Source organism: Gastrolobium bilobum, unplaced genomic scaffold, assembly GCF_033153095.1.
Source record: "Gastrolobium bilobum isolate Gb01-03AN ecotype WA unplaced genomic scaffold, APGP_CSIRO_Gbil_v1 utg37107, whole genome shotgun sequence".
Classification (NCBI taxonomy): domain Eukaryota; kingdom Viridiplantae; phylum Streptophyta; class Magnoliopsida; order Fabales; family Fabaceae; genus Gastrolobium; species Gastrolobium bilobum.
In genome coordinates, this window is record NW_026896058.1 from 89,784 (window position 1) to 103,838 (window position 14,055).

General features: G+C 33.8%; 2 protein-coding genes across 4 annotated transcripts; both read left to right on the forward strand.

Moving 5' to 3' along the window:
- The first annotated feature begins 9,749 nt into the window (after window positions 1–9,749).
- LOC133297529 (uncharacterized) lies at window positions 9,750–13,849 on the forward strand. Of its 3 annotated transcripts, none has more exons than XM_061496699.1 (4): window positions 9,750–9,832; window positions 11,707–12,381; window positions 12,467–13,291; window positions 13,476–13,849. In XM_061496699.1, the coding sequence occupies exons 2-3, from the start codon at window positions 11,709–11,711 to the stop codon at window positions 13,288–13,290; spliced, it is 1,497 nt and encodes a 498-aa protein (XP_061352683.1). In that variant the 5' UTR covers window positions 9,750–9,832; window positions 11,707–11,708; the 3' UTR covers window position 13,291; window positions 13,476–13,849. The 3 variants fall into 3 exon arrangements, with proteins under 3 accessions (XP_061352683.1, XP_061352681.1, XP_061352682.1); XM_061496697.1 differs by lacking the exon at window positions 9,750–9,832 and adding an exon at window positions 11,558–11,596; XM_061496698.1 differs by lacking the exon at window positions 9,750–9,832 and adding an exon at window positions 11,558–11,596 and having other exon boundaries at window positions 13,511–13,849.
- LOC133297519 (uncharacterized) lies at window positions 10,552–11,634 on the forward strand. The gene is made up of 2 exons (XM_061496685.1): window positions 10,552–11,098; window positions 11,180–11,634. The coding sequence occupies exons 1-2, from the start codon at window positions 10,552–10,554 to the stop codon at window positions 11,632–11,634; spliced, it is 1,002 nt and encodes a 333-aa protein (XP_061352669.1).
- Window positions 13,850–14,055: the final 206 nt, after the last annotated feature.

The following is a 14,055-nucleotide window of genomic DNA, read 5'->3' on the forward strand; positions in this document are numbered from 1 at the left end:
GAAGGAGAAGCACAAAATCAGTGAAGAGAAAAAGAGATGAATAAGAGTAATGTAAAGTTTGTGTTTTTTCCATTTATGGTCTTCCTCCTTTATCTTTTGTGGTCTTCTCCATTTAGGGTAGATCCCTCCACACTTGATCAAACTCTCACTATCTAACACACACTCTGCTGTTTTGCATGTCCTACATCTTTTGTATTTGATAGGAGGTAAGAATATATTTTAATTATAAAACAAATGCATGGTGTAATCTGTTATCTTTTTTTACTAAGTAGTATTTACTTCATATGTTTAAGCATGTTAAATTTGCACAAGCTTTCTGTATAAACTGCCATACAAACAGTAACATAAATTGGAACAAATTAACAACACTAACTACAAATTTATATTAGAAATTGTTTCCTTTAATTGAATAACAAAACTAACCCCTTTTCTTTTTTGTATTTTTCCGTTTCCACCAATTACAACTTGGAATAATCTTAGCATGGTTACTGTTATATAGTAAAACATATATAGATAAAGATTATTTTTGATATGGACTTATGGCATAACGTTCATGTATCGCCATACATCTTTCCCTAGAGAGTTAATATTTTCAATTCGACCTGGAGTTGTTTTTTCGAAGATAACGTTATCTGAGTGCGCTTTTTTTTTTTTTATTTTAATGTTTGTATCCAGACGTATCTAATCAGAGTACTTTTTCTAGAAGCTTGTAGTATTATAGTCAATTCGACCCTGATTCCCCAATTCGATTTTTTTTTTTTTCTAAGCTTTTAAAGCTTCCAGAATGAGCTAGAAAAAGCAACAATTAATTTCAAATTTGATTCCCAATGTTTATTGCTAGAGCCTTTATATTAAGCCTTGCCCTTGGACAAAATGGTAATGCACAACCTTATATTTTTAGGATTTTATTTTTCTTATGTCACATTAGAGAAATTTTATTTTTTATTCTCACTTCAATTTTCATTTTTTTTATTTTATTTTTATAAAAATAAAAGTGAGACCCACCATTTGTTATGAGAATGGAAGAAAAAATTTATCTTACGTGACATAAGAAAAATAAAATCCATATTTTTATCAAATAAGATACAGAAAAATATTTCTGCAGTTAATGCAGTAAGTTATTTGCATTTACTTCTAAAACAACGTCGTTTTGGTATTAAAAGATTAATAATTATAAAGACTATAATACCCTTAAATAAATTAAAATTACAAAAATACCATAATTTCTGTTCCAAAATGATATCGTATTGGGTTTACTGCAAATAACTTATCCGCAGTAACGGCAGAAAAATGAACCCAATAAGATAAGCTACCAAATAAAATAAAATAAAAACTAAGCAAGAGGAACCCGGAAACACGAAAAGTGTGATTTAAATATAAAGGTGATAGGACTTGCTCCTTTGCCAAAAAAGAAAAGAATTATAAGATATGGATCAAAATAATTATAAAAGTGACATATTTAGTAAATAGTTAATCAAATACTTGGTACAAAAATATAAAAACAGTCAGGTGAGAACTTTTAGTTTTCAATAATGAATATAAAACAGAGATTGACTTGAATAATAAAATTTCATATTCCTATTTTTAATTTGAAAAATACTTATACATATAAAATAATATCTATGCATATAAAATCAGAACCAAATAAAAAGCTAAAATTCAAAATTCAGACATAACCAATAAACTTTAAACAGATAAAATTAAAATAAAGAAGCTAAAATATTTTTCATCTTTATTAAAAAAAATAGGTAAGGGAATATGATAGTATGATACTGTATTAACACAAAAGCAGAGAATGAAAAAAAACAAAAAAAAAAACACAAGATAAATAATAGTTATATTCAGTCAAAAATTGAATGATAGAAAACAAAATAAAAAATACTTAAAAATAAAATAGAAATTTTTAAAAAGACACACCAATACGCAACAAATATCTCTTATTAAGCTTTCAAAGAAATCAAATAATTTTACTAGGCCAAACCTAATCGGTTGCACTTCAGAAAGGAGAAGATCGCACCGTCACAAAAGGTAGAAGTCAATAGCAAAAAGGTGAAAGTTGCACCGTCAAAAAACCTATAAAGGAGGTCACAGAGAAGAGAGAACATAATTGCTTAGGGCTGGGATAAAAGGTAGGATTCTGGTTTAATGAAATTCGTTTTTTTTTTATTTGAATAAAAAACTTTGGGGAAGTATAGTGTGACATCCAAGTTGTGTTACTACCAAATGACTACCAATCAATCTCACCGCTAGATCGATTATGTTGATCCAACGGTTATATTTATTTCCATCTTTGTATGGTCATGATTCTCCATATTTAAAGTGAAAGCATTAAATATGAGAAATCATAACCATACAAAGGTGAAAATAAATATAAAATATTAAATTTAAGAAATCATGACCATACAAAGATGGAAATAAATATAACCGATCTAACGGTAAGATTGATTGGTAGTCACTTGATAATAACACAACTTGGTTATCACAATATCCTTCCCCAAAAACTTTTTTGTCACGGGTTTAAGTTGCGGGACATGGGTATGAATTCAGGATAATTTTTTTTTTTTTCAAAAACATTAAAATGGTAGGATCTGAGATCGTGTGATTCCACTTATTTTACAACCTTCCACTACAATTCTGAAGTATCCTATGATTTGGATCATTTTTGGAAACAGGACCATACAATCCTTCAATCTAGATGAGGATTTTTTTTTAATACATCAAGATGAGGATTTTAACAACAATGAAAAGCACCCACTTAGCCATTGAATATGTGCGCAAATAGATCGATGTCAGGCGTTAATGAAGTGCAACCCAGTGAATCGATACCCTGGTAAATTTCATTATTGTAATTTAATTCCTGCCACGTAGTGAATTATTATATGCATTCACCTAATATCTCTGCCTCCCTAATAAGCTCAGAAAGCTATGAACCTCAAAGGACTTTCCCAATTGGAACCTCTCCACCGTTTACTCATGCTCCACAACCTACACAAACGACCGCAGGGGAACAACAGACCAAGGCATCAGCAAGATAACCCGCGGTGACATACAACTAGGCAGGTCATAACTAACCAACCAGACAAATAGAATGCTTCGAACCAACCGCAGAAACTGCGAACAAAATTATCTAAACGCACAGCAACACTCAAAATGCAATCGGTTTTGGTGATAGTAAACCAAGAGGAGAGAGGAATCAAGACACAGAATGGTTGAAAAAGACAAAAGAGTTTTATAGAATCAGAGGAGGAAACAGTCTGAATTTCAACCAGAAATCATACAAGATTTTGGATAAAAAAAAGAAACGAAAACAGAAAGGAAATGGAACTAGACTTTGGATTATGAGCTGAAAAAAATAGAAAACTAAAAATAGAACCACCTCTCCTCATTAAAAAAAAAAAAAAGGTAGTCGAAGCTCGGGTTTGGGGGAATTACGGGGAAGCCCAGCCTCCGACGATGATGCCATTTGCTGGTCGAAGGAGAGATTAAAATGAAAATAATATATGCAGCAATAAACCAATGCACTATATTATAAAAAGGGACAAAATCAACTTATACTAGTATAAAATTAAGAAATCTTAAACTCAATAGTGACTCCCAAATCTAATAAATTAGAATAGTTTGAGTTAAATATGATGAACAACTAATTTTGAGAGTGTAACTGGTGCAAACTCATAATGTCCCATTATAAAATGTCAAAACTTATTATACCAGGTTATTTCAAAGTAGTATCGGTGCACCTCTGGCTCATAAAAGGCTGCATCCAAATTCTAACGAAAAGTTGAAAGCAAAACAAACGAGTGCTCATTAGTTAATGGAGTTGTTCCTCTCAGTTTAAGATGATCACATAAGCATACTACTATAATCAATTGACTCAACCCAACCCTCTAGTTTATGTTGTGTGGAGCGAAAAAATTTAAAAGCACGGCACCATCAATAGAAGAATTCAAGCTCCTCGTGACTTAATCTGCCAAACCTACCTAACCTTTCCTTTCTGAATTAGAACCCAACACCAAGCATTGTAGCCAATGCTACTCCTAAAAGTTGCAAAGAGAGTGATGTTTCAAAAACAATACTGAAAAAAAAAAAGGAAAGGAAGAAAGAAAAAAATATGTGTTTTGATGCCCATAACTGTTTTAATTAACAAGACAGAGAAATGCATATTTCATATTTTTAAAAGAACAGACACATAGAAAACCAATAGAAAGTGAAGGGGAGAGAAGAATCTTAGGCAGCAAGTTTTTTTTCTTTTTTTTCATTCTTGAAGATGTACAAAACAGAGAGACACAAGTAATAAGAAATGACCTTAATTGATTTAGGTACTCTCTTCTCATGAACTAGGGAAAATAGCCACCTAAACAGAAAAAAGAAAAACACACACACATACACACACAATCCAAACTACTACTTAATCTTTTAATCTTATTTATACTCTGTAAGAGAACCAAAGAAGTAAGAACAATTCAGCTTCTCAACCTGTGAGACACCATCTTAATTGAGCTTGTTCCCCATTAAACTAAGTAGCAGGTAAATAAAATTCAGCATCCCGCATTATAATAGATAATAAAAGCGTAAGAATACACAAAACTTCTCACTGTAAGGTCTTCTAAAACGCTGCAAATAATAAATTTATTGCAATCACAGAAACCCTAGAAGCAGAACCACATTGTTCTCCGAAACAAAAACAGATCTGAGAAAACCTGATCACTTAGGTGGAGCTATGGTGGATGGGGTTCCGAGGAGGCTGGCCTGCTGGAGCTCGAGGTCGTTGAGCTGCTGCTCGCGGTCCATAGAGATGATGAGAGGGACGACGAGGACGAGGAAGGTGGTTCCGGCTATCCACGCGGCCTTGCCAGTGCTCTTGAGGAGTTTCTTGCCGACGAAAGCGGCCTCGCCGGCGGCTTGCTTGCCGCGTGATACGAGAGGGGAGCGTGAGATCTTGGTGATTATGGAGGTTTGGTCTTCCTTTGAATGGCTTGGCCTGTCTGGTAGAGAGACTCCACCTCTTCGTGCTGGCGACGCCATGGGAACAAGACAACGAGAGTCAAAATTACAACCACCAACCACTTTAGGGTTTAGCCTCTTCAAGGTTTTTGGAGTTTTTATAGTTGGTTTAATATTTATAAGGGGGTGCTATTCCTAAAGTGAATTATTCAATATTTTTTAGCTGTTAGTTTGATAATTATTAAATATAGGGATATATTTTGGAAAAAATGTTTATCCTTTTAAATGACACAACTTATATCATTTCACTCTCACAAAGAGGTGGGACCCACACCTTTATTTTTTTTGTCTACTCTCTCCTCCTTTATCTATCTCTTTCTCTTTCTTAACATGACACAACTTTACATCCTTTAAAATGACACACATTTTTCCCATATATTATACTTGCTACCAATTTTTTCTTATTATCTCTTAATATCAATTTTGTAATTATTGGATCAAAATCAAATCAACGATTACGAAATGATATCAAGTAAGAGCCGTTGATTTGATTTCAATCTAATAATAACAAAGTTGGTAGTAAGAGATGATAAGAAACATAATAGGTAATAAGAGATAGTAAAAAAAACAATGATAAATATAGAGAAAAATATTTCTGCAGTTACTGCAGATAAGTTATCTGCATTTATTCCCAAAACGATGTCGTTTTGGTATTGAAATCTTAAAAAATTATAAATATAAAGACTATTATAACGCTGAAATAAATTAAAATTACAAAAATAACATGATTTTCGCCCCAAAACGACGTCGTATTGGGCTTACTGCAGATAACTCATCTGCAGTAACTGCAGAAAAAGTGAACCCATAAATATAATCTCCTTATTTTGTTATTAGGAAAAAATATTTATTCTTTAGAAGACATAACTTTGTGTCATTGTAGATCATAACCGTTGATTTTCGTCAATCAATGGTTATATTTTATTAGGTCAAATTTATTAATTAATTAGTAATTCGTAATAAATTATAACCATTAATTGATAAAAATCAACGGTCAGCATCTAAAATGACACAAGATTATATCTTTCGAAAAGACAAATATTTTTTCTTTTTTATTATGGTACAAATTGAATTGTTAATGTAAAATGATTTGATTTTATATATTTATTAAAATATTTAGAGAAAATTTGTGGTTCTTCTTAAAATCATTATCCCTATATTATTTTTTTAATCACTTAAATTACCTATTTTATCTTTATTTGATTCCACCTTCATTTGCTTTTGCTTTTGCGTTTTCTTATAAATTCTAATCAGCATTTACTCAATTGATAATCAACTCATCCTGGGATTATTTTCTAATCAACAATCATTGGACCAAAGCTCCTTGCTTTTGTTTGAGATAAAAAATTACAACAACAAAAGAACACCATTTCCAACTAGTAATCTTGTTGTCATCTCGATAGCTGTTGCAATATTTGCAGAAATATAATCAATAGCATACTCATAATCTCATTTAAGTAATTATTGCAGTTCTAAGTTCTCTCGGAAAGTGAATTAGTCGTAGGCTCATTCTTGGGACGTTGTTTTGATGACACCATTGCCTGAACAAGACTCTTTGATGCATAGTTGGGTATTAGAGCAATGTGAATTAGCTTTTCCCACTTTTGGAGCAAAGTTTATCAACTCTGCAATTGAAGTTTGATAGTATTTTAAGATAGAATTTTTTTTTCATAAACATGAATTTTGGAAATTTGACTTTCCTGGGAAAAAAATTTATAATCTTCGTGACAAATATGTATAAATTGAATTTCCAATCTCACTTTCGCAGGATTTTAATTTTTTTTTTCTACCAAATACCCCTTGATACAACCTGAATTGTAAATTTTTTATATTTTATATTTGTAAAGAAGTACCTGAACATCTAAATAACGAGATTGCTCCGAAGGAAGATTATTTTCGGTGCACAGGTCGCATGTGCTACCCTCATTCAAAATTGACATCTGAAATAATTTTCTTTTTTCACTCTCCTCTGTGCAACTTTCATTTTCTCTTTCTAATTTTGATTGTTCGTCGCATCGGTGGTGCCATAGGTGTACCTTAAAAATTTTCCTCCGAAGGGGGAGAGAGAACCGGATGATGTGGATGTTGAAGTGGGTCTCGTGGGGCACAAACAAGGGTCCAAAACAAATTGTTAAACGTTGCTTGGGCCTTCTTGGTTTCTTAGGAACCAGTAGCCACTATATAGTCACCAGCTCCACCTTACATTAATAGAACCACCAGATCCACTATATCGAACCACCATACATAAGATTTTTCAAATATTTCTTGATGGAGGGTAGAGTAGTTCTCACTCAATACTCCATAGCATTGAGGTTGTGTTTTTATAATGTTATAAAATTCATATTTCTCACTCAGTACCACTCACGTGTAATCTGAACAATCATAACCTCCGTGGTGTTCAAGTAAAGAAACATAATTAGCATTTTTCACTTTACCCCACTCTTTGTTACTTCTTTTTTACTCATTTAACAATTCCTCCTCAGTGCCAATAGCTAGGCTCTTGTGCATTGAGGCCGGGCTTTATAAACTACAAGAAGTTTCAACTTTCAAAATGTTCCATATTTTCAATAGCAAATCTATTCCAAACTCTGATTTTAAATAGCACATAAAAGTGAGTTACCTTCACGTGGCTTGTATGGTTCTTTGTTCTATTACTTAGCTTTTGACTAATTCCACATGTGAAGACAAAAACTATGTTACATTGATTTCATATGTTGAAAATGTTAAACCATCCTTCGGAGTTTTTAACTACAAAAAGTAACAAAATGGCAGAAGATCGTTCTGGGTTTCATCCATTCTTCAACTCTTCAAAGTTATTTATTTAATTTGTCATATATTAACAATTTATTTGGTTATCATTATGTAGTTTTTGTTACGTGGATTGACTTATGTCTTCTTTTCAATATCTTGTAGCGTTGATCACTTTTTTCTTCGCCTTGTATTCACATGTTAATTTTTTGAAGTGTATCCAAGAGCGAAAGTGAGAGTCCCAGAGCAAGAAGACTTTGTTTATGCTGAAAATGATAGTGGAACATTGGTGTTTTTGAAGTTCATTGAGTCCCTATACTTTGAAGGTAATTAGCTTGAATGAATATTAATTTGGTTTAGCCACAATACCTATCTTTTTACCCCTTCAAACACTGAATTGTTAATCTTTGAGAGCTGAAGAGAAGAATCAGAGCAAATGTCCACCATCAATTTCCAAAAACATAAAGGCTTTTCCTCAACATATAACAATGAGATCCACTCCTTCAACTGAAGGTATATCAATTCAGCATTGCTTCTTTTGGTTAAGGGAGAAACTGATGTGGATTTAATCATGTTTCAACTTCCACAGGAATATTGAAGAGTAGCAAACAAGTTGGTGAGAGTCCAAAAGAAAATGCTAGAGCCAGTCCTGTTATACGCCCACGTGCAGTCTTATCTAGTCCTGGTAATTGTTATTAGTGGGAAAATGCTCATTTATGTTAATGGTTAAGGTTACATAATAACAAAATTACCAATAGGGGTGACACAATTGATAAGCGGGCAATGTCTAAGCTATTGAGACATAAAAATCTCTAGTTTGATTTTTAGGTGAAGTAATTTGGAGCTAATGATAAAAATATTTACGATCTATGCCTCGAAGAGAATTAGTCTTACGTAAATGGGTGGTAACATCTATTTTTTTTATTTTTTTTTTACATTTTTATGGGGCTTATAAATTTGAAACATATTCAACTTGAATGTTTACACTTATATGATTTGTAAATGTTATTTTGCTTTCAGAAAATGATAGACTAATTGGAAGTATGAATGACTTCAACAACAATATACCCTCAACTCATAGAAAGAAAGATGCAAGAGGGAAGGTGGGAGCTCAAGCTAAAGTTTTGTCTTATCAAGTTAAGGCAAAACCCTTTCAAAAGCAAAGTGCAATTTAGCAACTTTTAATCTTAACAAGAGGCCATGCTTGGCTCCAAAGCCGGTTGAAATTTGACTCCAATGCTAGTTTCATTGAGTTGCCCATTTAAGGTTACAGTTTAAAATAGGAAATATTTGTAAGAGTGCAGTCATGGCAGATCACACATGCCACTTTAAAGGATATGTATTTTAAAAATATTGACAATTTGTAACCTTTGTGTGAATTTACAATATCTTTTTGAGTTTATTTTCAACTGGAAACACTAGTTGTTTTCTCTTGAGATATTCATGTACTTTTGGTTTTTTAACATTTATATTTTGTGATTTTTATTTTTATTTTATTTTATTTATTTTTTACCGATACCCAAATCTCAATGCCTTACTAGACTACCGAAAAACTAAAACGAGAGATCAAGGATATTAGAATTGTGTAAGTATAATATACAATCTACAAATATAATAATCGAGTTGGGAAAATATCTTTTCTTACTTCCGTAATATTAAATACTCAGTATATTTTTTTATTAAATTTGAAAAAAATTAATATAACTAATTTTTTCCAAACCCTTTTGTGATAATTGTTGCCTAAATTTCTTTTTTCCTAGATTATTTAATCTGATGAGCCAAAAACACAGCATCGTGTAAGGGGTAAGTTAAAAAAAAAATTGACTGAAAAAAAATTGCACCTAAAATAAAGAAATTTCAAAAGTTTTGGGGGTTTAAAAAAAAAAATTAAAAATGGAAGGCTATAGCCCCTCAAGATATACATACAAGGAAGGGTTTTTGCTTTGATAATTCAATCTTTCTTGTTTGTTTTTTTGGAACCTTCGTCAATTGAAGCAAAGCGAAGCTCATATTTGGAAAAATGAACTACACAAGAATTTCTCAACTAGAACTTTCTTCACTAACGAATCAGTTTCTCTCTGTTCAGGTACATGCATTCTCTCTCTCTCTCTCTCTCTCTCTCTCTCTCTCTCCCTCTCCATTAGCGTTTAGAGGTTGAATCCCTAGGGATTTCACTCGATTAAAACACATGTTTAACTTTATTATGGCTTCTTTTCTTTGTTTATACCCAAATGCCTTATCCTGATCATGCATTGCGTTTGTGTTTATTTTTCGCAAATAATAATTAAAATTTGTATAGTTTTTCGTGCACTCGTAGGGTTTGAGAATATACTTGTCAATTTAAATTTCGCGTTCAAAGCATTCGGAATTTATGAAGTAGTGACGAGAGCAATACTGCATTATGCTAATTTTAGGTTTATCTTTTTGTACTGCTACTGCACGCGTATCGGTCTTCATTTGTAATCTTAGAATATTACTATTCGGTTTGTTGACTTATTAAACGAGCTGAGCTGCTTACTGTCGTTCTTTGTGTGTGTTTTTCAGTGAAGGTTTAGAACTGTTTGTCCAAGTATTGGAGATAGATATACAGTAGTTGCTGAAACATCTGCAACTGAAACCTACACATCTCACGCTTATCCTCCTTCATTCTCTCCCTCACCCAACTCTCCCAACCTTCCTACCTCTTTCTCTTCCTCCAAAATGAGTTCATTTATTGTGATTATTTGCTACAATGGTAGAAAATTTAAAGGTCCAACTGGACTGACATTCGAAGGTGAAAGAAGAGGAATACAAATAAAACAGGGCATGAGCTACGATACTTTGAAGAAGAAAATTAGTGATAAATTGCAGCTACAAGCAAATCAAATTGTTTCTTGCTTGACGTTGAGATTTCTTGTATCTGGGGACCAATACACTGGTGTAGAAATTGCTGATGATGATGATATTGAACTCATGATCAGTGCGCTTCAGCAGCAGCCTCGTATGAGAGTGCTTGAGCTATATGTCGAGATCAACTCCGTTGGAAGCTCTTTGTTACCAATTCGGTCGTTGGATATTAATATTCAACCGTTTTCTAGTAATGATGATAGATTTGGCTCATCGTCTGAAGCCGCACCAATTCACCGTCTGAATACATCTCGGGAAGATAACGATGATGCTTGGAATATGGATAGTAATGAGGATGGTGAAGACGACGGCGAAGGTCAAATTCCTGATGGTAATTCATCTAATACTGACATGGAGGATGATTTCGATGTTGATCTTGTTCCGCATGACTCCCCAACCACTCTTAATATTGCTTCTCCAGTTGCATCTTTTGGACTTGTTAGTGAACGTACACATCAGGTGGAAGGTTTGTTTATTAATTGCATAATTTGCTTAGCATGTTATATTCATTTATTGTATGCATTTTATAACAAATGTGTATGTATAGGTCAAACTCATACTCCATTTTGGAATGAAAGTCCACATTATACATATATTAATTGGGATCACCCTGATCAAGAGAGGGATATTCCTGATGGGGACGTGGAGGGTTCTTGGCAGATAGGAGATGAATTATTTGTTAAGCAAGAATTCGAGGATAAGCAAGCTGTGCAGATGGCAATAAAATATCATTGTATGAAAGTACATCAGACAGCTTTTGTGGCTGAAAGCAATAGAAATTTATTGTACATGAAATGTCAAAATTATGCAAATGGTTGCCCATGGAGGGTGAGAGCAATGTTGCCAAAATATGGAAATAGGTGGATCATCACCAGATGGGGTGGTCGTCATACTTGTGTGAACCCCTATCGTTCCCAAGATCATAAACAACTTGATTCTAATTTTATATGCTCATGCATACTAGGTATGATGGCCTTTTATTTAAACACTTGTGTTAGTTGATTGTGCATTATAGTTTCAAAAATTTATTTTATTGTTAAATAATGTTGATGTTTGTATTCGATTGTGTGTTAGGGATGATAAAGCAAGAACCATCATTTTCGATCTCGCTCATTCAGGAGAAGATTTCTAGGGATTTTGGTTTCAAAATTTCTTATAGGAAGGCTTGGAAAGCCAAACAAAAAGCAATAGTGAAGATCTTCGGTGATTGGGATGAGTCTTATGCAATATTGCCAAGATGGTTGGATTACATGCAATCGCTTGCACAAGGTTCTATGTACGAGATTGAAACAAAGGATTTTGAGGTTGGGAACCAGGTTGACAATCGATTTCAAGTGTTTCATCGCCTTTTTTGGACATTCAAGCAATGTTGTGATGCTTTTAAGTATTGTAAGCCCATAATTCAAGTCGATGGCACCTTCCTTTATGGCAAGTACCGGGGGACACTTTTGATCGCCACAACCCAAGATGGGAATTGTTGCGTGTTGCCGATTGCATTTGCTATTGTTGAAGGAGAGACATTGGAGGCTTGGACGTGGTTCTTGGCTAACATACGTCAACATGTAACCCAAAAGCAAGGTATATGTTTTATTTCTAATCAACATCAAAGCATAGAATCGGTGGTCGCAAATGAACACCTTGGTTGGCAGCCTCCACATGCATATCATGTCTATTGCATCCGACACATCGCCAACAATTTCGATAATAAATTCAAGAACGTGAAGTTAAAGAATGATTTATTTAAACTAGGTATGAAACCTCTTATATTATTTATTATCGTAATTCAAGTTGAGTTTTTTTACTTTATAACTAATGTTATTACTTCTTTATGTAGGTTACATGACTTCCAAGATTTATTTTGACAGAAATTTGGAAAAATTCCGACAAACTAGCCCTGAAATTGCGAGTTGGATTGATACTATTTCGAAGGAGAAATGGAGTATTGCATATGATGAAGAGGGTCGAAGATACGGGCACATGACTACTAACTTGCCCGAGACTGTAAATAAGATTCTGAAAGGTGCTCGGAATTTGCCTATAACAGCGTTGGTCAAATGTACTTACAGTAGACTTGTTGAATACTTTGTCCAAAAGGGTTCACAAGCCCGTGCGGAACTCAGTGCTGGCAATCGCTTTTGCAAAAAGCTGCTTGATGCCATCCAAAAAAACCAAGAGGAGGCCTGTTCCTTCAAAGTCCGAACACATGATGTGATTTTGAATATGTTTGAGGTGGAGGAGATAATAAACCCAGCTATGCAGATGGGCAGTCGTCTAGTGTCTGTTGACTTATGCAAACGCACTTGTCAGTGTGGCAAGTTCACTGCATATAGGTTTCCGTGCTCCCATGTTATAGCTGCATGTGCTCATGCGGACATTGACTTCTACCAGTATGTGGATCCAATTTACTCAATCCAGAACATTGTTGACACATATTCTGCACAGTGGTCGCCGATTGGTAATGAGGAAAGCATTCCACCTGCTAGTGGTCCACGATTAGTTCCCAATGTGGAGACCGTGCGTGCAAAGGGTCGACCAAAGTCCACACGGATAAGGAATGAAATGGACTTGGTGGAATCACACCCTAGGCATAATAAATGTGGGTATTGTAAGCAAGTTGGTCACTCGCGACGTACATGCCCTTCTCATCCTGATCATTGAGGTATGACATCAATATGTATTCATTACATGTTTTAGTATATGGTCCACCGATTTGATATTTTTTTAAAATTTCAAAACACTTTCTTTTATGTTTGTTTTATTTTGTTAATGAATTCATGTGTTATCAGTAGTATAAAAAATTAGTGATATTATAATTTCTTGTGAGATTTCTGTTGATTTTTCAGTTTTTGAATATTTTTGGAGATGTTCAATCTATCAGGGGGCTGAGGTGTTTTTGCCACACAGGAGCATGTCAGAGTTGAAGAAGCGCCAGGCAGAGGATTTTTAAGCTGCGGTTAAAACAAGAGTGGCAAGATCTTATTTTGTTACATCACTTGCCGAATATCTCATGGATGTGAATCAGTAAATAGATGCTTGTCGCCGCATTAACCAGAAATGTGATGTTCATATGTTTCAAGCTTTTTGAACTAGGATTAACTTATGTTTTAGGCATTCATTATTGTATCTCAGGCTGACTTCTCTAACTTAGTGGAATTGTCTCATTTCTATATGTATGTTAAACGTAAGCTTTGTGAGTTGCATTGAGTGCTGATTCTTTTGTCAGAATTTCATTCAGCAGCCGCACTACCTCAATTAAATTATGCACAAGAAGTTGCAGCTCCTACGCAGCAACTTGCTTCCGTTCCTCGGTCCTATTACTTAAGTTATTATGCCATTTTATTTTTGTTATTATCTAGTGTATAACATTTTATTAGAAAACACCTTGTGTGAATCCAGTCACTTGAGATAAGCTTCTCTCTAGCT

Bases quoted from the DNA above. Each gene is read 5' to 3' on its own strand.
- LOC133297529 (XM_061496699.1), top strand. From the start codon at position 11,709: ATGATAAAGCAAGAACCATCATTTTCGATCTCGCTCATTCAGGAGAAG. The intron at 12,382-12,466 runs GTATGAAACCTC...TTCTTTATGTAG, and splicing joins GAATGATTTATTTAAACTAG to GTTACATGACTTCCAAGATT.
- LOC133297519 (XM_061496685.1), top strand. From the start codon at position 10,552: ATGAGCTACGATACTTTGAAGAAGAAAATTAGTGATAAATTGCAGCTA. The intron at 11,099-11,179 runs GTTTGTTTATTA...GTGTATGTATAG, and splicing joins ACGTACACATCAGGTGGAAG to GTCAAACTCATACTCCATTT.